The sequence below is a fragment of the Erpetoichthys calabaricus genome, chromosome 2 (genome assembly GCF_900747795.2).
Source record: "Erpetoichthys calabaricus chromosome 2, fErpCal1.3, whole genome shotgun sequence".
NCBI classification, from domain to species: domain Eukaryota; kingdom Metazoa; phylum Chordata; class Cladistia; order Polypteriformes; family Polypteridae; genus Erpetoichthys; species Erpetoichthys calabaricus.
In genome coordinates, this window is record NC_041395.2 from 174,198,975 (window position 1) to 174,224,347 (window position 25,373).

General features: G+C 40.9%; 1 protein-coding gene and 1 non-coding gene across 3 annotated transcripts in view; one reads left to right on the forward strand and one right to left on the reverse strand.

The window, feature by feature from the left end:
• ilkap (integrin-linked kinase-associated serine/threonine phosphatase) overlaps positions 1–21,251 on the reverse strand; it is a 48,071-nt gene extending 26,820 nt beyond the window's left edge. The window contains exons 1-6 of one of the 2 annotated variants that reach the window (XM_028793085.2): positions 21,112–21,251; positions 20,874–20,942; positions 15,231–15,356; positions 14,660–14,774; positions 2,046–2,152; positions 1,128–1,221 (exon numbers count right to left, since the gene is read on the reverse strand). In XM_028793085.2, the coding sequence (XP_028648918.1) occupies positions 1,128–1,221; positions 2,046–2,152; positions 14,660–14,774; positions 15,231–15,356; positions 20,874–20,942; positions 21,112–21,157 (557 nt within the window). In that variant the 5' untranslated portion in view covers positions 21,158–21,251. The remainder of the gene's footprint in view (positions 1–1,127; positions 1,222–2,045; positions 2,153–14,659; positions 14,775–15,230; positions 15,357–20,873; positions 20,943–21,111) is intronic. The other variant, XM_051923644.1, reaches the window with a different exon arrangement.
• Positions 21,252–21,359: 108 nt separating this feature from the next.
• On the forward strand, positions 21,360–21,431 carry trnag-ucc (transfer RNA glycine (anticodon UCC)). The gene has a single exon. It is a non-coding gene; the product is annotated as a tRNA-Gly (tRNA).
• The last annotated feature ends 3,942 nt before the right edge of the window (positions 21,432–25,373 follow it).

The following is a 25,373-nucleotide window of genomic DNA, read 5'->3' on the forward strand; positions in this document are numbered from 1 at the left end:
TTCTACTAACACAACACTTCACTGGAGAATGATGCAATCTTAGACAACAAATTAAAAGCTAGATAACACAAGGCTAACACAAAATACACATGAATAAAATCTAAGTTAGTCAGCCATCGTTTTCTCCTACAGTATCTGCCATTCAACTATAACCTACATAAATTAGACAAAAACTCAGTACTTCTGGTTTTCAGAATAAAAGCATTTTACAGCGAGGGAAAGTATATCACAGTAATGTGGAAAATGTTCTTTTAGAACAAGACAAAAACAGTTTTAAATATATTGTCTAACCTTCTCTAAAACATACAATGAAAAAGTAAAGCAATACGGTTGACTTGTAAACGGTTACTGGAGAAGTACCGAAAAATCCAGCTTTTAAAACAGTACCATACCTGCTATTCATTATTTTTGGTAACAGAAGTAAACGTTACTTTGCCTACTCTCAACCTTCGATGTGCGGTAGACTACATGGGGGAAAACTCAACCAATTACTTAAACGTGATCAAGACTTCATTGTGTTCATCCTTGCTTCAACTCGTACTTTAATGCTCCAAAAGGGAAGCAGCGCAGCGCACAATGCGATAGCACGGCACACTAGAGAGGCATGCAATTGTGAAGCACATCAGGGAAGCTGAGAGTGGGTGTAGGAAATATGCGTTATTGGCACCAGAATACTTTTGGTACAGAAAGTTGGTATTGACACTGAAATCGAAATTTTAGTACCAATCCAATACTAGTACAGAGTCATGTAGATCAGCAGTATTTGACCAACAGTAAGCAATAGTGGCATTGCAAAAGCCATCATTTAGAGCAGTCTATCACAAGGACAAAGGGACAGTAAAGTGCATCTTGGCCATAAAGTGAACCTTTACCTTAACATTGCTAACCACTTTGCCTGACATTGTGCCACACTCTTTTAATGTCCTTGTGGCATTAATTTACACTGTGCCAAGAGGAATGGGGAAGGAAAATGAAAAGTGTAGCATGACTCATTGTACTCAAATCTTCTGCTGGCAGTGTGACAGAAGCAGGATGATCATAGAGGCCCCTTTTTTTCTGAAGTTTACAAGACTCAACAAATGGTAAACATGAAGCGACGTGAAACTCGAGCACACTGAGAAACTTACTGGCTGGAGGCGTGTTTGAGAAACTCCTCATCCGTTTGTCTGAACGTGTCAATAAGGCACTTTTTTAGTAGTTTTTCCATGTTACTCACTTCACCTGCAATATAGATAAAACCACATAGGAAAGTTATGCAAAAGTTAGACGGATGGGGTGTGATTCACTTGAAAAATTGTTCAGCACAAACTTCAGTATATCCTGAAACTCTGATACACTGCTGCTACAGTCTCATTTAAATTACCAATCGAGAGTTTGGGGGACGGGGGTATGGATGGGTAGCATTACAGATAAAGCCAACTTGCAAGATTTAGGCAGTCTGTACCAGATAACCATGATATGCATTAGTAACTGTTTAACAGATCTCTCTTTACCTCCCTCAATAACAACGTTATCTGTCTATTTCAATTAAGTAGGCTCCAGGAAACAGTAATCAGAGATTACAGAGCAAATGCTGGGTGTAGAAGTACCTTCACCTGCAATATTTAAATTGAAACTTGCCTCCTGTATACATTTAGACCAAAGGTCATTATTCAACCACTTTCTATAATACAGACATCTCAGCAGGAGAACTGCAAAATCACTTATCTTGAAAAAGCCTCAGATTATGATCTGTTATGCACAGGAATGGTAGTGCTCCAAAAAATCCTAATCCCAACACAAAACTACACAGCTACTGCCCTCTAGTGTTGGTGAAAAAAAAAAGAAATGGCATCATAAACAACAAGTTTAACAGTTAGGATGAGTGGCTTAAAAAACATCCATATCTAGCATTTATAGTTTCTATTTGCAACATGGTATTGATTTTAAACACTACAGACTTTTCAAATGACCTTTAGTTTGTCCTAAGAAGTACAGAAAGCTGACACATATTAATGTTTCAAAGAACACAAAAACAAATTGGCAAGGACTTTGACAGAAGCTACCTTTGGGAAATTTGCTTGCAAGGTGTAGATGAAGATTCTGAGCTGCAAATTTTGAAGCTCTGGTGCCACCATGACCATCAAAAACAGCAAAGTAGGCTAGATGGGAGCTAGGAAGAAAAGAAAAATAATATGAAATAATAATGCTCATTCATGGATTAACTTCTGAAAAATTACTAGATTTGAATATCAAAGAAACGTAGATAACAACCAGGCTAAAAAAAATTTAACATTTTTAGGTGTCCTGAACTATTAGACATTCATATCTTGTCTGCTATTACATTAAGCCATTAAGAATAGGTAAAGGTGATCTGTTTTTAATGTAAAATTCTCTAAAACATTTAATAAACAAGCAAGGTTTGTCCTTTTCTTAAAAGAATATTGTTAAATATAAGAAACTCACTATAGATAAGCATACAAAAGAAATCCAAAGCAATGTTACCCACTTCTGATCCTCGAAAGCCATAATAGCTACAGACTTTCATTCTAACAAATGTAATAAAAAAAAATGCTGCAAACAGTGGACATAAAACACGATACAGCCAAGACCGCATTACACCACAGTAAGTCTTAGAACTTACTGACTGTATTAAATACAAATGTTTCCCCTCAGGTTTTCAATAAGGACATAATACACATTTTAGCCTGCTTTTGTGGTAATAATATTCTAAGTTCTAACACCTAATACTATGTATGTCACAATAACAATTTTTGTATTCAATACCAAAACCAGATACATTTTCCATCCATCCATCCATCCATCCATTATCCAACCCGCTGAATCCGAACATAGGGTCACGGGGGTCTGCTGGAGCCAATCCCAGCCAACACAGGGCACAAGGCAGGAACCAATCCCGGGCAGGATGCCAACCCACCGCAGGACACACACAAACACACACTAGGGCCAATTTAGAATCGCCAATCCACCTAACCTGCATGTCTTTGGACTGTGGGAGGAAACCGCAGCGCCCGGAGGAAACCCACGCAGACACGGGGAGAAATTGCAAACTCCACGCAGGGAGGACCCGGGAAGCGAACCCAGGTCCCCAGGTCTCCCAACTGCGAGGCAGCAGCGCTACTCACTGCGCCACCCCAGATACATTTTACAACACTTAATACCTTTCAATACCATGGCAAAAACACAGATTCCATTCAATGACTTTTTATTAAAGTACCCCCATTTGTTGAAGTGAACAATATTGTGCCTACTTCTGTAACAGTAACAACATCTTTAAAATATTGCTATATCCTTCAAGTAATTACTACAACTATTATTTGAGTAAACAAGTATTGGCATTCATGGATACCAAAATGCAATGCAGGGCTTGAATTTTAATGTGTGACACTCCATAATGACAACATGAAAAAAAGTTTACTTGAGATTTTTGCAAATTTATTAAAAATAAAAAAACTGAGACATCTCATGTACATAAGTATTCACAGCCTTTGCCATGAAGCTCAAAATTGAGCTCAGGTGCATCCTGTTTCCCCTGATCATCCCCGAGATGTTTCTGCAGCTTAACTGGAGTCCACCTGTGGTAAATTCAGTTGATTGGACATGATTTGGAAAGGCACACACCTGTCTATATAAAGTCCCACAGTTGACAGTTCATGTCAGAGCACAAACCAAACATGAAGTCAAAGGAATTGTCTGTAGACCTCCGAGACAGGATTGTCTCGAGGCACAAATCTGGGGAAGGTTACAGAAACATTTCTGCTGCTTTGAAGGTCCCAATGAGCACAGTGGCCTCCATCATCTGTAAGTGGAAGAAGTTCGAAACCACCAGCACTTTTCCTAGAGCTGGCCGGCCATCTAAACTGAGCGATTGGGGGAGAAGGGCCTTAGTCAGGGAGGTGACTCTGTCAGAGCTCCAGAGGTCCTCTTTGGAGAGAGGAGAACCTTCCAGAAGGACAAACATCTCTGCAGCAATCCACCAATCAGGTCTGTATGGTAGAGTGGCCAGATGGAAGCCACTCCTTAGTAAAAGGCACATGGCAGCCTGCCTGGAGTTTGCCAAAAGGCACCAGAAGGACTCTCAGACCATGAAAAAGAAAATTCTCTGCTATGATGAGACAAAGATTGAACTCTTTGGTGTGAATACCAGGCGTCACATTTGGAGGAAACCAGGCACCGCTCATCACCAGGCCAATACCATCCCTACAGTAAAGCATGGTGGTGGCAGCATCATGCTGTGGGGATGTTTTTCAGCGGCAGGGACTGGGAGACTAGTCAGGATAAAGGGAAAGATGACTGCAGCAATGTACAGAGACATCCTGGATGAAAACCTGCTCCAGAGCGCTCTTGACCTCAGACTGGGGCGACGGTTCATCTTTCAGCAGGACAACGACCCTAAGCACACAGCCAAGATATCAAAGGAGTGGCTTCAGGACAACTCTGTGAATACCCTTGAGTGGCCCAGCCAGAGCCCAGACTTGAATCCGATTGAACATCTCTGGAGAGATCTTAAAATGGTTGTGAACAGACGCTTCCCATCCAACCTGATGGAGCTTGAGAGGTGCTACAAAGAGGAATGGGCGAAACTGGCCAAGGATAGGTGTGCCAAGCTTGTGGCATCATATTCAAAAAGACTTGAGGCTGTATTTGCTGCCAAAGGTGCATCGACAAAGTATTGAGCAAAGGCTGTGAATACTAATTTACATGTGATTTCTCAGTTTTTTTATTTTTAATAAATTTGCAAAAACCTCAAGTAAACTTTTTTCACGTTGTCATTATGGGGTGTTGTGTGTAGAATTCTGAGGAAAAAATTGAATTTAACCCATTTTGGAATAAGGCTGTAACATAACAAAAGGTGGAAAAAGTGATGCACTGTGAATACTTTCCGGATGCACTGTATAAAGAATGATATACAGTGATCCCTCGCTATATCGCGCTTCGCCTTTCGCGGCTTCACTCCATCGCGGATTTTATATGTAAGCATATTTAAATATATATCGCGGATTTTTCGCTGCTTCGCGGGTTTCTGCGGACAATGGGTCTTTTAATTTCTGGTACATGCTTCCTCAGTTGGTTTGCCCAGTTGATTTCATACAAGGGACGCTATTGGCAGATGGCTGAGAAGCTACCCAACTTACTTTCTCTCTCTCTCTCTCTTGCGCTGACGTAGGGGGGTGTGAGCAGGGGGGCTGTGTGCAGCTGCTTCCTGAAGGACATGCTGTACGGTGCTTCGCATACTTAAAAGCTCAAAGGGCACGTATTGATTTTTGACTTTGTTTTTCTGTGGCTCTCTCTCTCTCTCTTCCTGCTCCTGACAGAGGGGGTGTGAGCTGCCGCCTTCAACAGCTTTGTACCGACGGTGCTTCGCATACTTAAAAGCCAAAAAGCCCTATTGATTTTTTTTTTTGACTGCTTGCTTTGCACTCCTTTGAAAAGGAAGATATGTTTGCATTCTTTTAATTGTGAGACAGAACTGTCATCTCTGTCTTGTCATGGAGCACAGTTTAAACTTTTGAAAAAGAGACAAATGTTTGTTTGCAGTGTTTGAATAACGTTCCTGTCTCTCTACAACCTCCTGTGTTTCTGCGCAAATCTGTGACCCAAGCATGACATTCTAAAAATAACCATATAAACATATGGTTTCTACTTCGCGGATTTTCCTATTTCGCGGGTGGCTCTGGAACGCAACCCCCGCGATGGAGGAGGGATTACTGTATCATGAACTATCAGATTTATCTTAGTATGGGCACATTCTAAAGTTATTCTGACATTTTCTGTCAAGTAACTGAAATACACACTTAAAATCCATCTATTATAATAAAAAAAATCCTGGGACGAGACATGACTTTCACGTCCCACGAGACGAGACTTTGGGCCAAGAGATTTAATCATGCCCGGGGCTAGAATAAAAGACAGAGTAGATGACCAAGTAGATCGTCGTAAAGAATTCAAAAATGTTGGCACGATACACATGCAGAGCAGGTTAGAGATAATGAAAGTACTAAAATTCGAAAGTCTCAAAAAAATGATGGTAAAGATCGCATTAGCGCAAACTAATGGAAATTATTACCTCGGTGAAATAACAGAACAGCGAAAAGAGATTGAATATATTGTTCGGATTTAAACTATTTCGGAGACTTGTAGATCGTCTAATTCGTGTTGCCATCAAGGAAAAGTAGCGTTTCTTCAAACTGAAGAGGCGTTTCCGCGAAAATTAAAAGATTTGTTATTTGGTGAAAGTGAAATCCACATACGCAAGCAGCTGTGACGTGAAGTGGCTGGCTCGTACCACAGGCTGGGGGGGATTGGTGAGAGAAGCAAGCAGGGGGCAAAGCCCCCTAGTACTAAGTATAAAAATGCAAACATTATTATATATGTACTGTTGAATCTGTGAATTCCAAGATAATTTCAGATATTTCCGTTTAAAAACCAACTCTTTAAAGCTGTTTCGTAACAACATGCTTTTGAAGTCTTGTTTGTCAGTGAACCAGTCAATTAGGTTTAATATTTGCATTATAAGATTTATATTTGCATCATTAGCTGGTTATGAATATTACTAAAGAGTAATATTTAATGAATTAGTCAAATTAAATCAAATTTCAAATGACAGAAACTCATGGTGCTTTGATATTCCAAATCTGCATTTTAACATTTGTCCCAACTTGAAAGCTTCCTGTGTAAAATCAAACTTGTCAGTTTTACATTAATCCATTGTTTCAAAAGTTTTCCTTTATTTCTGAACTCCTATTAAACAGCCTTTGTCTTGCTGTTTTAAAGGTTCCGTATGTGAGTAATCAGTCTGTTATTACTTATGCCTGTGTACAAATCCAGAATTAGAAAATATTTGGGCTGTTACCTGCACCGAATACATTTATAACTGTGAGACAGCATTGCATACTTCAAAGTCCCATTAAAAACTACGGCGTGTGTTTTTACTTATGGGTTATTTACTCTTGAACATTAGTTCGAAATCAAAAGCAAATGAACAACACGTTATTTCCTTGTTTGCAGATTCATATTATCAATGAAATATGCTGTTTTGCTTGTCTTGCCAACTGCTTGTTTCAGCACTTATGTGTCCATATTAACACAGCACATGTAGTATTAATATGGAGCTGTGCCTTGTCCTCTGAAGCACTGAAACACTAAAGTATTGAAACTCTAAATAATTTTATTGTGTTATTAACAAATGAAGCAACTCAAATCATTGGTAGTGTAGACAAGCCAAACAGTCAATTCATTAGAATCGTACATTGCTCAAAGTTTCTTGCTACAAATGTTTGCGCTGGCATTCCTCCCACATTCCAGAATCCTATATGCATAACTGTGGATGCATGCTACTTACACCCCAGTGTGACCCTAAACTATATACTGTACACCATTTAGAAAATGGAAATGCGTGGACTAATAGACATCAGCAGAAGTGCTCATTAGAGTCGGAGAATAAATGTGAAGCCTCCATTCAATTATTGGGGTGGTGTAGAACACTGTATAAAAGCGATCCACTTTGGTATTTTTTTTTACCTCCACGCACAAATCTGTTTCTGAATGAATTCTATAAAGGGATAAAAGTGGCAATAATGTGAGCATGTGTTTATTTATATGTTGTTTTTTTCTTTTAAATAAGTATGATTCCTGCACCCATGCACCAAAATTCATTTCCACAAACTCACAAGCATTTCCTGACATGTGCTCTGCGTTTTTTTTTTTTCTGCATGTGTTGATGCAGTGCATCATCATCACCACAGAGAGGCTTTTTTATACAGGTAAATATGCTCTATATCATGTATCATTGTGCCTTCCGATATAATCTGTTTATCTACAGTAAGCATGAATGCAGTACCAACGTTCTTGGAACTATCAGTACCATAAAAAAATCTTGTACTGTGTGTTTTTGGAACTATGGTAATGAATAAGTACCAAAATACCAGTTCTTTTGACATCTTTACATACTACAATTATTATGCTTCACATTCAAGCCATTTTTCTAAACTAACCACAAAACACATTTACACAAGCTTAACAATTATTTGGACTGTATAACACTGTTCACAAGTAGTTTAGTACACACTTATCAAATCTTTCTAATAGGTGCCCAATTTGTTTTGCTTCATTCCCAACTAAAGTGAGGTATAAGTGACATCCCTTACGGCTCAGTGCTCAGACTAATCCTGTTTTTCCTATGTCACAATGCAGGCAGTAGTGAAGTTCAATCAGTATTCAGTATCTTACGGTTTTCTATGTACTTAATAAAGTTTGCATTCATATACATAACCAGCTTATTCTACCTTGTACAGCATAAATTTTATTTGTAATTATTATATTGCCTGCTTTTCCTTTTATTATGTATTCTTTCTTCATCGTTTTTACTATTATACTTTCTCATAAACTGATATAGGGCAGCACGGTGGCACAGTGGGTAGCACTGCTGCCTCGCAGTTGGGAGATCTGGGGACCTGGGTTCGCTTCCCGGGTCTTCCCTGCGTGGAGTTTGCATGTTCTCCCCGTGTCTGTGTGGGTTTTCTCCGGGCGCTCCGGTTTCCTCCCACAGTCCAAAGACATGCAGGTTAGGTGGATTGGCGATTCTAAATTGGCCCTAGTGTGTGCTTGGTGTGTGGGTGTGTTTGTGTGTGTCCTGCGGTGGGTTGGCACCCTGCCCAGGATTGGTTCCCTGCCTTGTGCCCTGTGTTGGCTGGGATTGGCTCCAGCAGACCCCCGTGACCCTGTGTTCAGATTCAGCGGGTTGAAAAATGGATGGATGGATGGATAAACTGATATAGCATGTCTTAGGCTCTGGCACAATAAACACTGCAAGTTTTTTGCTTTCTGAGATTTCCATCAAGCTACAAAATAAAACACACACACACTGCTGCAATGTACCAAATCAATATAATTTAGTACTTATGTAATAATCACCACATCCTGGTGCATTTGGGAAATGTGGTATAAATTACTTGTGTGAATAATTAGTTAATACAAGCTAAGCATATTATTCCTCTCTGTGCCATAATTGTTTGTTATTATTTTGCCACAATTGCTGCCCTAGAGGTAGTACTGTAAGCAAAACTACCTTATCACAGCACATTTACTAAAGTAAACTGGGTCTCTTCTGGACACATACCATCATGAGAAGGCATGGAATACAAAAGTCATCATCATTCATATCCATCCATCCATTATCCAACCCGCTGAATCCAAACACAGGGTCACGGGGGTCTGCTGGAGCCAATCCCAGCCAACACAGGGCACAAGGCAGGAACCAATCCCGGGCAGGGTGCCAACCCACCGCAGATCATCATTCATATGCATATGAAAATAAGATCTAGTTATTAATTACTGTACTTGCAAAATAGGAACTGGATACTGCCAAATTTAAACTCAGAAGTCATGATTTTTAGTTTTGTGGAGTTTGCTTAAGTTTAGGTGTTGCCTTTGAATAACCCGTTGTAGTGATATTATTATTGCAATATCAAAGCATTCCTCCCCCAGCCTTGAAGGTGATTTTGAAGGGGTCTGTTTTTTTTATTATGTAAGACAGGGGTCCTCAATCACAGTCCTAGAGGGCCGCAGTGGCTGCAGGTTTTTATTCCAACTAGTTTCCTAATTAGAAAGCAGTCCATGCTAATAATGAAACTTGGTATTGAACTATTTAGCTTGTTAATGCTTGCATCCATCCAAGAACAATTTTAATTGCACTGTAGAGTTTTCTTCTATGAGAACATTATCCATGTGTTTTGTGGACCAGAATAGATTTAAACTTAATGGTGCTTCCAATTTCCCTCTCATTCATTTCTAAACATTTTTATCACAGATACTTCATGGTAAGGACGTTAGCTGGAGAGCTGCTGGTTTATTGGTTATCTGCATCTCATTAACTAATGTCTGATCAAGAAAACAGGCAACAATTAAAACTTAAATACAGCTGCTAAAATCTAAAATAGGCAATTAAGGATTCTGAATGGTAACAGGCAAGAGAACTAAAAATAAGCCCAAAAAAAAAATTGCTTTAGTAGTAAACAAAAGGGTTCTAATTAAGAAATTGGTTAAAGTGAAAACCTGCAGCCATAGCAGACCTCCAGGACTGTAACTGAGGACCTCTGATCTACAAAGTAACTAAAATTTGTCTTTGATGAATAAAGGCGCTAACAAGGCATAGAGTTAAACACCAACTTTCATTATCAGCAAGAACTGAGTTCTAATTGGAACACTGGCTGGAATGAAAACCCGTAGCCACTGCGGCCCTCCAGGACTGTGATTGAGGAACCCTGATGTAAGATATACATACTATAGAGCAGCTAATATATGCATTTCCCTCAAATAAAACATAATACTGTAACAACTTACTCAAAGAATGCTAAACCATTCTTTTAGCTAACTGAGGTTAATTTAAATTGCTGTCACTGAGGCCATTGCTAGAATTAGGAGACAGGACCGAACAGATAGACTATCGTAACACAGCCTATAGTACTATATTTCATCTTCCAGTTTGATTCCTAAAAATTGCTTAATGCATAAACTTCAGAGTGCACAACTGAAATCAAAGATGCAGGGCTCCGGATATCTTCAGTGACTTTTAACATGTAATGTGTCAGGCTTCTGGTCTTGGAATGAAGAAGCTACCAATTTTAGCTACAAGAATGCTACAATGAAGCATTCTCTTATACAAGCTGCCAAAGATGCTACTCAAACTGCCACAAAATCTGCAAAATATTTGTCTAAATTAAAATTGCAGCAATCGAACTAATTATCTGCTGCCACCACTACCATCAACCCATTCTCTCTACATTCTCAATATACTGCTGTAGCTCTTGGCACTTAGTGCGGCTGCCGTCTTTAAAAAAACAAAAAAAAACCCTAATACTATCCACCACAGAACGGGAAGTCAAAGTGTTTGCGAAGCCTTACATCAACAGTAACGGAACATTGCCAGATTACGCCACAACTCTGAACAGTACTATATGCCACTCCATACTGTAAGCATGGCTAGGAGTAGGTGGCCACACATTAAGCTAGCAAGATCTTGACTCTTAATTTCAAAAAATGTATTTCCTAGATCAATACAAACTACTCACATTTATTAAACAGATGTGTGCACTACTATAATTTTTTATTTTTTGGCACGGTTACATCCAAATGTGATGTGTGTGTCTTCAGAGGAGACTTCAATGAATAAATTAAACTGAACTGACACTCAGTCATAGTCTAATCAAAAACAATAATCAAGGCTTTCTCCCTGAGGTGGCACAGTGGCCTCAGTAACTGGGGTATACAAATCAGCATCTCAAATCATTTACCCTGAAACTAATCAAGGACCCTTTGAAGCTAAAAATTGTTTTTATAACCTGTTTTCAATATATTTCAGTGGTTTGTTTAACTGAACAGAAAAAGGAGAAGAGATGGATGATGTTCAGTTCTAAACAATACACAATATGACCTGCAGCGTTTGCAGAAAATGTTCAGCAGTCATCCAAAAAACTGTGACGGAAATTAATTAACATGTTTTAATTGGAGAAGAGGACTAGTCAAGATTCTGAAACATCACAAAATGGCAGCTACAATTACAAAAGATTTTATAACATGGTGTGGTTAACAATATTTGCATACTCAAAGTCAGCTGGAAAACTGAAATCAGAAAAAATAAATTCAGAGTTACAAACACACAACATGAAGTATATCAGTGATTTTCCTAAAAAAAAAAGTAGTGGAGCATCTCCACTACTGATCAGGAATATGAAAAATAAACACAGCTGCCACACAAAGTAAAGCAAACTTACAGGAAAAAAAGAAAGCAATCTTTACGTAATGAGATTAATTAATCAATGAAGAAATATGGTATGTAAAGTCAAGAGTGGAGGTTGGGTTCCATTTCACAATGATGGGGGAAAAAAATCCATCCATCCATCCATTTTCCAACCCGCTGAATCCGAACAAAGGGTCACGGGGGTCTGCTGGAGACAACACAGGGCACAAGGCAGGAACCAATCCCGGGCAGTGTGCCAACCCACCGCAAGACACACACAAACACACTAAGCACACACTAGGGCCAATTTAGAACCGCCAATCCACCTAACCTGCATGTCTTTGGACTGTGGGAGGAAACCAGAGCGCCCGGAGGAAACCCACGAAGACACGGGGAGAACATGCCAAACTCCACGCAGGGAGGACCCGGAAAGTGAACCCGGGTCTCCTAACTGTGATGCAGCAGCGCTACCACTGTGCCGCCCCGGGGGAAAAATACTCCAGGAAAAATATATAACTTCACTTAAATTCCTGGATGAAGAGTCACTGACAGAGGTAACTGTACAAATTTACCTAGTCAAGCAACTATAAATAATTAGACTACTTTCAAAATATATTTACACAAAGCACTGTTTTATAAAACAAACTATGATTCTAGATACAATTCTCTATCTTGTTATGTCTAAATCTGCACACTCCAATCTCAAGAAGTGTGTAAAAGGTACAGAGTTTGAAATATGTAAAATAAAAATTTTACTCCAAGTACTTCTGAAATGTCTAAATCATACCTACAAGCATGATAGGCCATGAGAAAACTTTGTGGAATGTATGTTTCCTGTGCAAATGTGAATGTTTACATTTGATCATGTTATAGGCATAACAACTATTTTGTTGTCAGCAACTGACAGATCTGTTTTGACTTCATATAATTCAGAAGCAAATGAACACAGCAATAAACAGGAAAGTCTGACACTTTAATAAAAGAGAGAGCAAGGCTGGGGACAGAAAATCAGGTCAACACCTCCTGTGCACTAGATGACCATTGTTCCACAAAGGAATATATGAGACCATGCAGTAACTCTAACAAAACAGAAAACTGGGAAACGTTCATAGGGAGCTGGCACTTAAAGCCAAATAAAGGATCAAGTGTGCAACGACAGCAGAAACTTCTCAAGGACTTCTAGCTTGGAATTCTTAGTGTAAATAGAGATACTTCCCTAAAACTGCAAGAGACCAAGTACACCAGGAGTCATGGGGTTATATGAAAGAAAGGGATGAAAGCAGTTACCTAGTGGACAGACCACATACCCAAACAGACAGTACACTAGAAGACTATAGGGTGGTTGTTTTGCTGTATATAGTTACTCAGTGTTCTTCTTGTGTAAATCCCTTCGTTTATTTTAGGTTAGTAAATGCACCTTTTTGTTATATGAAGGGCGACAGAGACAAAATTTCAATACATACTTCCCACCTATTGCTTTAACATAAAAAATATCTAGTGACTAAAGGTAATATAGGATCTATCAAATAGTGACCACACTAGAAATAAACACAGGATTAATATAAAACCATTATACATATTTACCCATTAAAGTATTATCACATCCTGAAAACCTGTAATGAGGCAGGCTACATTTTATGACTAAATTCAAATTTATTGTGATATACAGTAGAACCTCTGGTCATGAACGTTTCCAAACACGTACAAAATCGTGTTACGATCAAATAGTTTGCCAAAATTTTGCATCTGTTCATGACCATACGCTCTGGTGGCAAATAAAAACACTGCCGGCCAGTTCCCTTATGCGCGTTTGTATGTGCCAATGATTTGCCATTCTCCATTTCCCATTTTCTTTTGTTTGCGTATACAGGGCCTAACAAAGCAGCTGATGTTGCAAAAGGAGTCATAATGTTAACCAAGCAGAGGCCTCAAGTGCTGGAAGAGGTGGAAAGACTGTTGCTAGTGTGGTTGAACGAGAAGCAACTTGCAGGGGATAGCGTAAGCGAGCTGATCATATGCGAGAAAGCCAGGAAGATTCATGGCGATTTGCTGAAAAAAAATCCTTCGAGTGGTGAAGGTGAGGAATTTAAAGACAGTAGAGGATGGTTTGAAAAGTTTTGCAAGAGAAGTGGCATTTAATTTTTTTCCCTGTGCTTAAAACTCATAAAAAAAAGTGTTTACAGCGAGCGGTTCGTAAGGGTCTAGCGCAAACTCTTACAATGTTAGTTTTCTCTGTTGTTCAAGGTTTTCTCAGTGTTATTCAATGTTTTTACATTTAGTTTACTATTACACTGTGCATTCTATGGTATAAACTATTTTTGTGCTTAAAAAAATATATATCAAAATACAGTTTGTACGGTCTGGAACAGATTAATTGTATTTACATATAATTTTATGGGGAAATTACATTCGGGTCGTGTCCAGAGTTTTGGAACGAATTACGGTTGTGACCAGAGGTACCACTGTGTGTGTGTGTGTATATATATATATATATATATATATATATATATATATATATATATATATATATATATATATATATGGCATTCGTTGTCTGAATCACAATCTGATTGTATGGGTGGTTACCTACCAGGTAACGCTTGTGGATGGTCAGTAAGTTGGCTAACGTCCGCCATGTCTTATACAACATATTTCTATTAAGGAAAAATTTCAACGATAATTACCTTTATCGTTTTATGACCCAAACCTACATAGTACAATGAAATGCACACTTGCACTTGTCCAAAGGGGAATTTGAGAGTAACAAAATACCAACATCAAGCAATGAATATAAACAGACCATGAATAAAACATACTTTAAACAAAATATTAATGCAGTTGACAGTACGAGTGCCTGCTGAGCTGCCTTATATCCAATGGATAAAAACAGCCTCAAAATTTCTGCTGCCAACAAATACTCACACAGAGTCTGGTAAAGGAGACACGTCAGCAGTAAGATCACATAAGACATGAGCATCCTGCATCTCTTCACGCTCACCCTTGCGGGCTGCCACATAACCTTTAAGCTTAGGGATTCCTGCAAATAAAATAAATCAGGGATATTGCAACTTTAGTTTCTGGACGTTAGCAAAAACCAAGTACTGACAGGCATCTGTGACAACTCAACAAAAGCACATTTAAAAAGACATATCACCTATGTGAAACATGGCAGTTTCATTTACTAATCCACAAATAAGTAGAATTTCTTAAAAGAAGAACAAGTCTAAATGTTTTTAAACTTACTACTGAAAACAGTACTTGCTTTGAAGTGTTTTTTTTTTTAATTAAATGGGCGATTATATCATTGAATTTATTTCATAAATGCACTATTTAAACAAAAACAAGAATTTATAGAACATATCAGTAAGTAACTAAGCTCAAATAAAATGTATTATGTTTAGCTCCCTACCAGTGATGAATCAGAGATCCAAGACATTAACTATATTACACAAAATCATGGACAGTGAACATCTGTTCTGAAATGTCTGAAAACCTTTACAAACTTTCTTTTCTGCAATCTTCTGCACCTTTGATCCATTTTTATCTTCTGCTTTTCTCTTCTCTGCCTTCACCTCTTTGGTCACTGGAGGAATGGAGCAGATTTCTTTGTCTGAGTTTACTAAAAGAAATGAGGGAGGGGTGAAAACACATTTAAGGCTGTCAAATGTAGTTTTGCAATTTATCTACACCTTTATTTATACATTCGATTTTTTTTAATATAAAATAATCATAATTACAACCACATAGTAAAATCAAGTTCATAATTCCACATTTAAATGATCTGCTCAGTGCTACAGAAAAGCTAAGCAGTGGGAAGCCACAGAGCAACCATGTCCTAAACAACAGAATTCTTAATACTATTTGAGCTGTAACGGAGGTAACTGGGGATAAAATTCTGAAGATTAAAAGCTGAATGCAAAGCTAAATTGTATTCTCAAAACTTATCATAACTTAAGAACTATGTTAATTAAATAATTGTGCCACTCGTATTAATAGTGCCTTACAAAGTAATTAAAAACAAACTAAAAGACAAAGAAATTTGGTGATGAAAGCATCTTCCTGGGTGTCTAGTATACATTGACATTATGTATTAAGAAAAAAAAAAAAAAAACACTAAAGAGAAATAAGTTTATATATTATATATATATATATATATATATATATATATATACATACATATATATATATATATATATATATACATATATATATACATATATATACATACATATATATACATATATATATACATACATATATATATATATATATATATATATATATATATATATATACATATATATATACATATATATATATATATATATATATATATATACATATATATATATACACATACACACATATACATACATATATATATATATATATATACATATATATATATATATATATATATATATATATATATATGTATGTATACACATACAAATCTGATCCACTCTGGCCACAACTGGCATTTTACCAGCTCTTAGCCTTCAGCCTTTTTGGGTGGTTAGCACTCATTGTGGCTCCACACAGCTTTTTTCTGACTGCGCCCATTTTCAATTTAGATTCTGTCCTGGCCATGGAACAAAATATCAAACATTTGTCCTCTTGGCTCATAAGAAAGCATATTTCCAGTATAAATTGGAATATAATGCTGTTTGGATGAGAATCTTCCCTTTCAAATCTGAGGGCATGGTCCTTTCCTGGAATAGAATGGAATACTTCATGCAGTTAATGGGGGCAGTAGCTGCTCCTAGTGGAGAAAGGCAAGTTTATACTGTAAGTGAGGGTTAGCGGCAATTGTGAGGTTGACAAATTACTGTAGCAGGAGCAGATATGTGGATGCAGTATTTGACCTCAGTGGTGAGACGAGTACTAAATCCTCAGGTGACGCTCTTGATTTAAAAGTTAGTTTACATCATCCTTGTCTGTCATAAGCTTACACTGCACATTGGAGTGCCAAAAGAGGTTCCACTGCAGGGATTATTTACTTTTTCACTGTTATGGAATCTTAGCAATGAACACTTTTTGTCCTGATTCAAAGCACTGAGGTGCTTTGGCCATAGAGTGAATATGTTGCCTGAGTCACTGCAATGGGCATTTTACCTGGCATGGACCACAAGGAGAAGACACTGGGGCAAAACCACATGTTAAAATAAATTGTCTCTTGACTTGGATTTGAGTGTTCAGGAATTGGAAAAATGTAGCTCAGGATTGGAAGGCCTGGTCTTTCCAGCTAGGCATAATGCTACCCTCAGCTCTTAACAGGAAAAAGGGATAGAAAATACATTGTGATCTGTTTCACACTTAGCTGCCTTCCAACAACATTCACATCAGAACTCTACTGTTGCTCTATGAGTAGAAAGTACACTTGTCAACTCAAAGTGACTTCTTTAGCCAGAGCCTGATAATTTTAGGTGAGTAACTTTTTTATGCCATTGAACCCTTCTTTCCAACCTGTGGATCTTGTCATCTCCATTTGCCACGAGATTCTCACTATTGCTATGTGAGCCATCACAGCAGTCCATTTTCAGACCTCTCTTGGGCCGGCCCTTGCTCTTAGACAAATATCCCACAAGTAATCCTACAGTATATGACAAATAATGTACAGTACAATTTTATTTTTTTTAATCAATGTAGTATAATATTTGAAGATCAGCGATGTTTTATAGTGATGTTTTATTAAGACACTAAGAAAAAACATAGATTTTGCACTATTTCATGATTGTTTTTTCCATTGATAAACAAAATCAATTGCCTCTAAAATTCCCTAGATGGCATATTAATACTTTTCACTTCTTTGGAAAAGAAAACAGCCTGTGACCAATGTTTCATTAGTGCCATAAAAGTACTATGACCAAGGACCTCTCACAAAAAAGAAAGTCTTGCTCTTTACATTCAAAAGTAAAGGGATGTGCTGCAAAAGAAGGAGGTTAAGTACTTCTTGGTCACCAGTGAATGTTTTAAGAAGAATGATGACAGTACAACAGTAGTATAAGAGGGTGGGTATAAAGTAGTAGCTAGGATATCAGATAGTCAGTCCTCATCTCCTTTTTCACCTATAGAGTGACAAACACAAGTGCAAATGGTACAGTTTAGCTGGTTAGTAGCATTTGACTGCCTCATATATCTACAGTAATCCCTCGCTATATCGCGCTTCGACTTTCGCGGCTTCACTCTATCGCGGATTTTATATGTAAGCATATTTAAATATATATCGCGGATTTTTTGCTGGTTCGCGGATTTCTGCGGACAATGGGTCTTTTAATTTCTGGTACACGCTTCCTCAGTTGGTTTGCCCAGTTGATTTCATACAAGGGACCCTATTGGCAGATGGCTGAGAAGCTACCCAACCACAGCGCGTATTATGTATTAAATAAAACTCCTCAAATATATTGTGAGCACGGGGGCTTTTCGCACCCCTAGAGGACACGGCCACTCCTCAAAAAACGCTGAAAGATTACAGTCACAATGCTCCCTTCTTTGCTGGGCTTACATGTGGCTGCTTTGCAAGCGATATGCTTCCTGCATGGTGCTTCGCATACTTAAAGATCAAACAGCACGTATTGATTTTGATTGTTTCCTCTCTCTCTCTCTCTGCTCCTGATGGAGGGGGTGTGAGCAGAGGGGCTGTTCGCATACTGGCCTAGAGGATACGGACGCTCCTCTAAAAAATGCTGAAAAATGCTTGCTCCCTTCCTTGCAGCTACTTTGTCCGGCGGTGCTTCACATACTTAAAAGCCAAACAGCCCTATTGATTTTTGACTGTTTGCTTTTTTCTCTCTCTCTCTGACGCGCACTCCTTTGAAGAGGCAGATATGTTTGCATTCTTTTAATTGTGAGACGGAAATGTCATCTCTATCTTGTCATGGAGCACAGTTTAAACTTTTGAAAAAGAGACAAATGTTTGTTTGCAGTGTTTGAATAACGTTCCTGTCTCTCTACAACCTCCTGTGTTTCTGTTCAAATCTGTGACCCAAGCATGACAATATAAAAATAACCATATAAACATATGGTTTCTACTTCGCGGATTTTCACCTTTCGCGGGGGGGTCTGGAATGCAACCCCCGCGATGGAGGAGGGATTACTGTACTTGTGAAACACATGGGACCTAAAATAAAATGCTATAAAAGGCTAGATCCAAACAACAATAAACCCTCCAACCATTGTTTAGAAAAATATGAACTTACACTTCATTATAAATTCTGAACATGCAAGTACTGTGTCATGGGGATTATCAATAGTTAGGCTTGCAGGGACACTACTTTAGTTATAATAAACTTTTCTGCCAACCAGGTTACCGCTACCTAACATTTTTTGAATTTTGAGAAAATTTTAGGTCATAAGGTTTTGATTAAGACCAAGATCAAGGTTCTAGCAAGGCCACATTAGTTTGCAGCTAATCGAGTAAGAGTCGGACAGAACATTAGCAGTTTATATATTAATAGCTGTGTAAGCTAGTGCTGTAAAAAGCCCAGGGTTCTAGAAACTATAGAAATCGTCAGAAAAAAAAATTGAAATGTAGAGATGTCAGGTAATTGAAAGGAACTACTATGGGCATCTCTCTTCTAGGAGGATTCGCTTTGCAGATGTGCTTGCATCACTTGTGTATTATCAGCAGGAGAAAAAGTAAAAGGGATACTGTTTTGCCGATGTTAGCAGCTAAGTGACTGTGTCCTTCTTCTGAGGTTTAATTTTGCTGACAGGCTGGCCTCCCTTGTGTTATTAGTGGCTAAGTGAGTTTTCTGTTTCCTCAGAGGTAGAGCCTTTATCCCGACTCCACCTGTCACTTCTGAGCCAGACAGACAGACACACACACTTCTACGCACAGATGTTTATATATAAGATACACAGTGTATATTATATATCCTAGATAGATAGACCCACACCTTAATGTTAATTGGCTTCTTAAGAACTTAAAACCCCAAGAGTCATAAAGAGTGTTGTCTAAAATAAAGGAACAGGTTGGTGTCAGTGCAGTAAAAGATATGAATATACACATTTCTAAAATGATTATATACATGAACAAAATCATGTTTTTAGTTACTTCAGTGATTGCAGTGTTCACTGGGCCCTTATAAGGCTTGACTCCAGCAACCTTTAGCTGACAGGTTTAAATAAGGACTAATGAGAAGCTCTCTCATTAAACAAGTTCAATTAACAGGCTGGGATTATCACAGCAAAAAGAGAAAGGATTAAATAAGTGCACTTTGCTGTTAAATGGACCACTGTGCTGTGCTTGAATCTGAATATATTACTATATATCACCATCAGGCTCTATGAGGAGTCACCCCTCGGCGGAGGAGGTATTTGTTCAGTGTACTGAATGGTACTGAGCTGAACTAGTAGAGGTCTTAACAGACAACAATGCTATGTGTAATGTACTATATCTTGACTGACATACTGTACTGTAAAAATGAAACTTAAGTTTGTGCAATTTAAATCATTTTATACCTTGTAAATACTTACACTTTGTTAATTCACTTATAATTCTTGTGACGTGTATTTGTACTTTGTGAGTATACTCAAGATTATAATAACTTTTGTTACATGTATATTTATGCATTTCTTGTCTGCTGCTGTAACACTGCAGTTTCTTTCGGGATTAATAGTTTGCAACTTAATGAATACAGGAATGCATTGAAAATATAACAAAAGTCTTACTGGTCGTATTTTGCTTCTAAGGTCTTCAAACAGGAAATCAGCACTGGAGGTAGCTCTAGTCCATTGATGAATGAGCACATACTCATACGCTGCCAATTATGAGTAATAAATTCATCTAATCGGCACATGGAAGAATAGTCTTAGCAAAACCGGCGATTCAAATCACCAGTGTAATTCAACTCGTCTACCTCAAAAATGAGACTTTGTCTGAGGCTATACATCTCGCCTGATGAAGGGGCCGGGGGTGCCTCGAAAGCTTGCATATTGTAATCTTTTTTAGTTATCCAATAAAAAACGTCTATCATTTTACTTGACTTCTCACTACATTCATAATGGCTAACACGGTATAACACCCTAATACTACAGTATAAATAGGCTACAAAAGCGGAGTGAGATTTCCCAAACTGTGTTCAGCGGCACTTCAACTTGATGCTTGTAGCAAGCGGGAAAGACAAACTCATACCTGGTGTGTCCGATGCTGGGGGCAGGTCATCAAAAAGCGAAGGAACGGGGGTCTTCGGGTGGCCTTCACCTGCAAAGTTCAAGACAAAACGAAAAGCGACAGTCGGTTGAACGTTCTCCTTTGTAGGCCTTACCGCCGTTAATAAACAGAAAAGCTCGGCACTGCTGCCGAGGCCTCACCCCGCCCACTGAACTGCAAGAAAATTAAGTCTCAGATATGAAATAAATATGCTCCATACCTGGAACAGTATGCGTCGGCTCTGGTAAATCACTAAATAAATCCATTTCGCAGTTGAAAATACCACCTTTCACTGACTATTCTTTCAAATTCTGAACCTGACGACAGACAGTCAGAGTGACCAGCAGGGTCTCAGCCCACCCACTGAATACGTTACTTCCGGCGCACTACCTCGTCTTCAAAATCTAGGAGGTATCGCGGTACCTTGCTTGTGTAGTCTATGACTGGGGGAAAAAACGTTCTCGACACGCGTTGGTGGTATAGTGGTTAGCATAGCTGCCTTCCAAGCAGTTGACCCGGGTTCGATTCCCGGCCAACGCAAAACTCATTTTCCAACATTAACAACTTACAGTAATTGACGTATAGTAAGTATGATCCATGGATTCCTCAATAAATATAAATTGTAATCTGACGTTACGAAAATGTCTTCGTGTGAATAATTACTCAAAACAAGTTGTATTCTGTGGAAAACACAGTTTCTTCCTTTTATATGACTGTGATTCCCCTCCTCGAACCGCCACCTTATCGTGGTGGAGGGGTTTGCGTGTCCCAATGATCCTAGGAGCTGTTGTCCGGGACTTTATGCCCCTGGTAGGGCCACCCAAGGCAAACTGGTCCTAGGTGAGGGATGAGACAAAGTGCGGTTCAACAGACCTCCTATGACAAATAAAAAAAAATTGGACGGCGTTTTCCCTTGCCCAGACGCGGGTCACCGGGGCCCCCCTCTGGAGCCAGGCCTGGAGGTGGGGCTCGATGGCGAGCGCCTGGTGGCTGGGCTTGCACCCATGGGGCTCGGCCAGGCACAGCCCAAACAGGCAACGTGGGTCCCCCTTCCCATGGGCTCACCACCTATGGGAGGGGCCAAGGAGGTCAGGTGCAGTGTGAGTTGGGTGGTGGCCAAAGGAAGGGGAAGGAGCCTGAGCTAGTGCGCGAAGTTGAGAGGTTCCAGCTAGATATAGTCGGACTCACCTCGACGCACAGCTTGGACTCTGGAACCAATCTCCTTGAGAGGGGCTGGACTCTCTACCACTCTGGTGTTGCCCCCGGTGAGAGGCGCCGAGAGGGTGTGGGCATACTTATTGCCCCCCGACTTGGAGCCTGTACATGGGGGTTTACCCCGGTAGATGAGAGGGTAGCCTCCCTCCGCCTTCGGGTGGGGGGGACGGGTCCTAACTGTTGTTTGTGCGTATGCACCGAACAGCAGTTCGGAGTACCCACCCTTTTTGGAGTCCCTGGAGGGGGTGCTGGAGGGCATACCTTCTGGGACTCCCTCGTACTGCTGGGAGACTTCAATGCTCACGTGGGCAATGACAGTGAGACCTGGAAGGGCGTGATTGGGAGGAATGGCCCCCCCCCAATCTGACCCTGAGTGGTGTTTTGTTATTGGACTTCTGTGCTCATCACGGAATGTCCATAACGAACACCATGTTCAAGCATAGGGGTGTTCATATGTGCACTTGGCACCAGGACACCCTAGGCCTCAGTTCGATAATCAACTTTGTGGTCGTGTTGTCGGACTTGCGGCCACATGTCTTGGACACTTGGGTGAAGAGAGGGGCGGAGCTGTCAACTGATCACCACCTGGCGGTGAGTTGGCTCCGATGGTGGGGGAGGATGCCGGTCAGGCGTGGTAGGCCCAAACGTGTTGTGAGGGTCTGCTAGGAACGTCTGGCAGAGCCCCCTGTCAGAAGTAGCTTCAACTCCCACCTCCGGCAGAACTTCGACCATGTCCCGAGGGAGGTGGGGGACATTGAGTCCAAATGGGCCATGTTCCGTGCCTCTATTGTTGAGGCGGCTGACCGGAGCTTTGGCCGTAAGGTAGTTGGTGCCTGTCGTGGCGGCAATCCCCGAACCCGTTGGTGGACACTGGCGGTGAGGGATGCTGTCAAGCTGAAGAAGAAGTCCTACAGGTCCCTTTTGTCCTGTGGGACTCTGGAGGCAGCTAATAGGTACCGGCAGGCCAAGCAGAATGCGGCTTCGGTGGTTGCTGAGGCAAAAACTTGGGCATGGGAGGAGTTTGGGGAGGCCATGGAGAACGACTTTCGGACGGCTTTGAGGAGATTCTGGTCCAGCGTCCAGCGTCTCAGGAGGGGGAAGCAGTGCAGTGTCAACACTGTATATGGTGGGGATGGTGCGCTGCTGACCTCGACTCGGGACGTTGTGGGTCGGTGGGGGGAGTACTTCGAAGACCTCCTCAATCCCAATAACATGCCTTCCAATGAGGAAGCAGAGCATGGGGACTCAGAGGTGGGCTCCCCCATCTCTGGGACTGAGGTCACCGAGGTGGTCAAAAAACTCCTTGGTGGCAGGGCCCCGGGGGTGGATGAGATACGCCCAGAGTTCCTCAAGGCTCTGGATGTTGTAGGGCTGTCTTGGTTAACACGTCTCTACAACATCGCATGGACATCAGGGATAGTGCCTCTGGATTGGCAGACCGGGGTGGTGGTCCCCCTCTTTAAGAAGGGGGACCGGAAGGTTTTGTTCCAACTACAGAGGGATCACACTCCTCAGCCTCCCTGGAAAAGTCTATTCGGGGGTTCTGGAGAGGAGGGTCCGTCGGACAGTCGAACCTCGGATTCAGGAGGAACAGTGTGGTTTTCGTCCTGGTCGAGGAACAGTGGACCAGCTCTACACCCTTAGCAGAGTCCTGGAGGGTGCATGGGAGTTCGCCCAACCAGTCTACATGTGTTTTGTGGACTTGGAAAAGGCATTCGACCGTGTCCCTCGGGGAATCCTGTGGGGGGTGCTCCGGGAGTATGGAGTACCGGACCCCCTGATAAGGGCTGTTCGGTCCCTGTACAACCGGTGTCAGAGCTTGGTCTGCATTGCCGGCAGTAAGTTGAACCCGCTTCCAGTGAGAGTTGGACACTGCCAGGGCTGCCCTTTGTTATCGATTCTGTTCATAACTTTTATGGACAGAATTTCTAGGTGCAGCCAGGGTGTTGAGGGGGTCCGGTTTGGTGGACTCAGGGTTGGGTCACTGCTTTTGGCAGATGATGTTGTCCTGTTTGCTTCATCAGGCCGTGATCTTCAGCTCTCTCTGGATCGGTTCGCAGCCGAGTGTGAAGCGGCTGGGATGGGAATCAACACCTCCAAATCCGAGACCATGGTCCTCAGCCGGAAAAGGGTGGAGTGCCCTCTCAGGGTTGGGAGCGAGATCCTGCCTCAAGTGGAGGAGTTCAAGTATCTCGGGGTCTTGTTCACGAGTGAGGGAAGAATGGAGTGTGGGATCGACAGGCGGATCGGTGTGGCGTCCGCAGTGATGCGGGCTCTGCATCGGTCTGCCATGGTGAAAAAGGAGCTGAGCCATAAGGCAAAGCTCTCAATTTACCGGCTGATCTATGTTCCTACCCTCACCTATGGTAATGAGCTATGGGCAGTGACCGAAAGAACGAGATCGCGAATACAAGCGGCTGAAATGAGTTTCCTCCGCAGGGTGTCTGGGCTCTCCCTTAAAGATAGGGTGAGAAGCTCAGTCATCCGGGAGGGGCTCAGAGTAGAGCCACTGCTCCTCCGCATCGAGAGGAGTCAGATGAGGTGGCTCGGGCATCTGATCAGGATGCCTCCTGGACGCCTCCCTGGTGAGGTGTTCCGGGCATGTCCAACCGGGAGGAGGCCCCGGGGAAGACCCAGGACACGCTGGAGGGACTATGTCTCCCGGCTGGCCTGGGAACGCCTCGAGATTCTCCCGGAAGAGCTAGAAGAAGTGGCCGGGCAGAGGAAGTCTGGGTATCTCTGCTCAAGCTGCTGCCCCCGCGACCCGACCTCGGATAAGCGGAAGAGGATGGATGGATGGATGGATGGATGGATGGATGGATGGATATGACTGTGATTGTTTATGAGCCTATTATGTTCCTCTGAGTCACGTATATATGAATGAAGTTTTACCTAACGCACAGGTGTCGAACTCCGGGCCTGGAGGGCTGCAGTGGCTACAGGTTTTCATTCTAACCATCTTCTTCATTAGTGACCAGTTTTTTGCTGCTAATTAACTTCTTTTGCCTTATTTTTAATTAACTTGACTCAGGCTCCTTTGTTGCTTGTTTTTCCTTAATTAGCAGCAAAACAATAATGAGACACAAGACGAGCTGCCCACACGACCAGCTATCCACAATATCCGAAAATAAAGAAAGGTGAAGGTCTCAGTAAGGCTGATCTCTCAGATCACCAAAACATTTTGACGGTGTTCTTAGAAAAAACAGAAAATCAACAATTTTGGAAATGTCTGCTATGGCAGAATGAGAGCAGCAACAAGCCATGGAA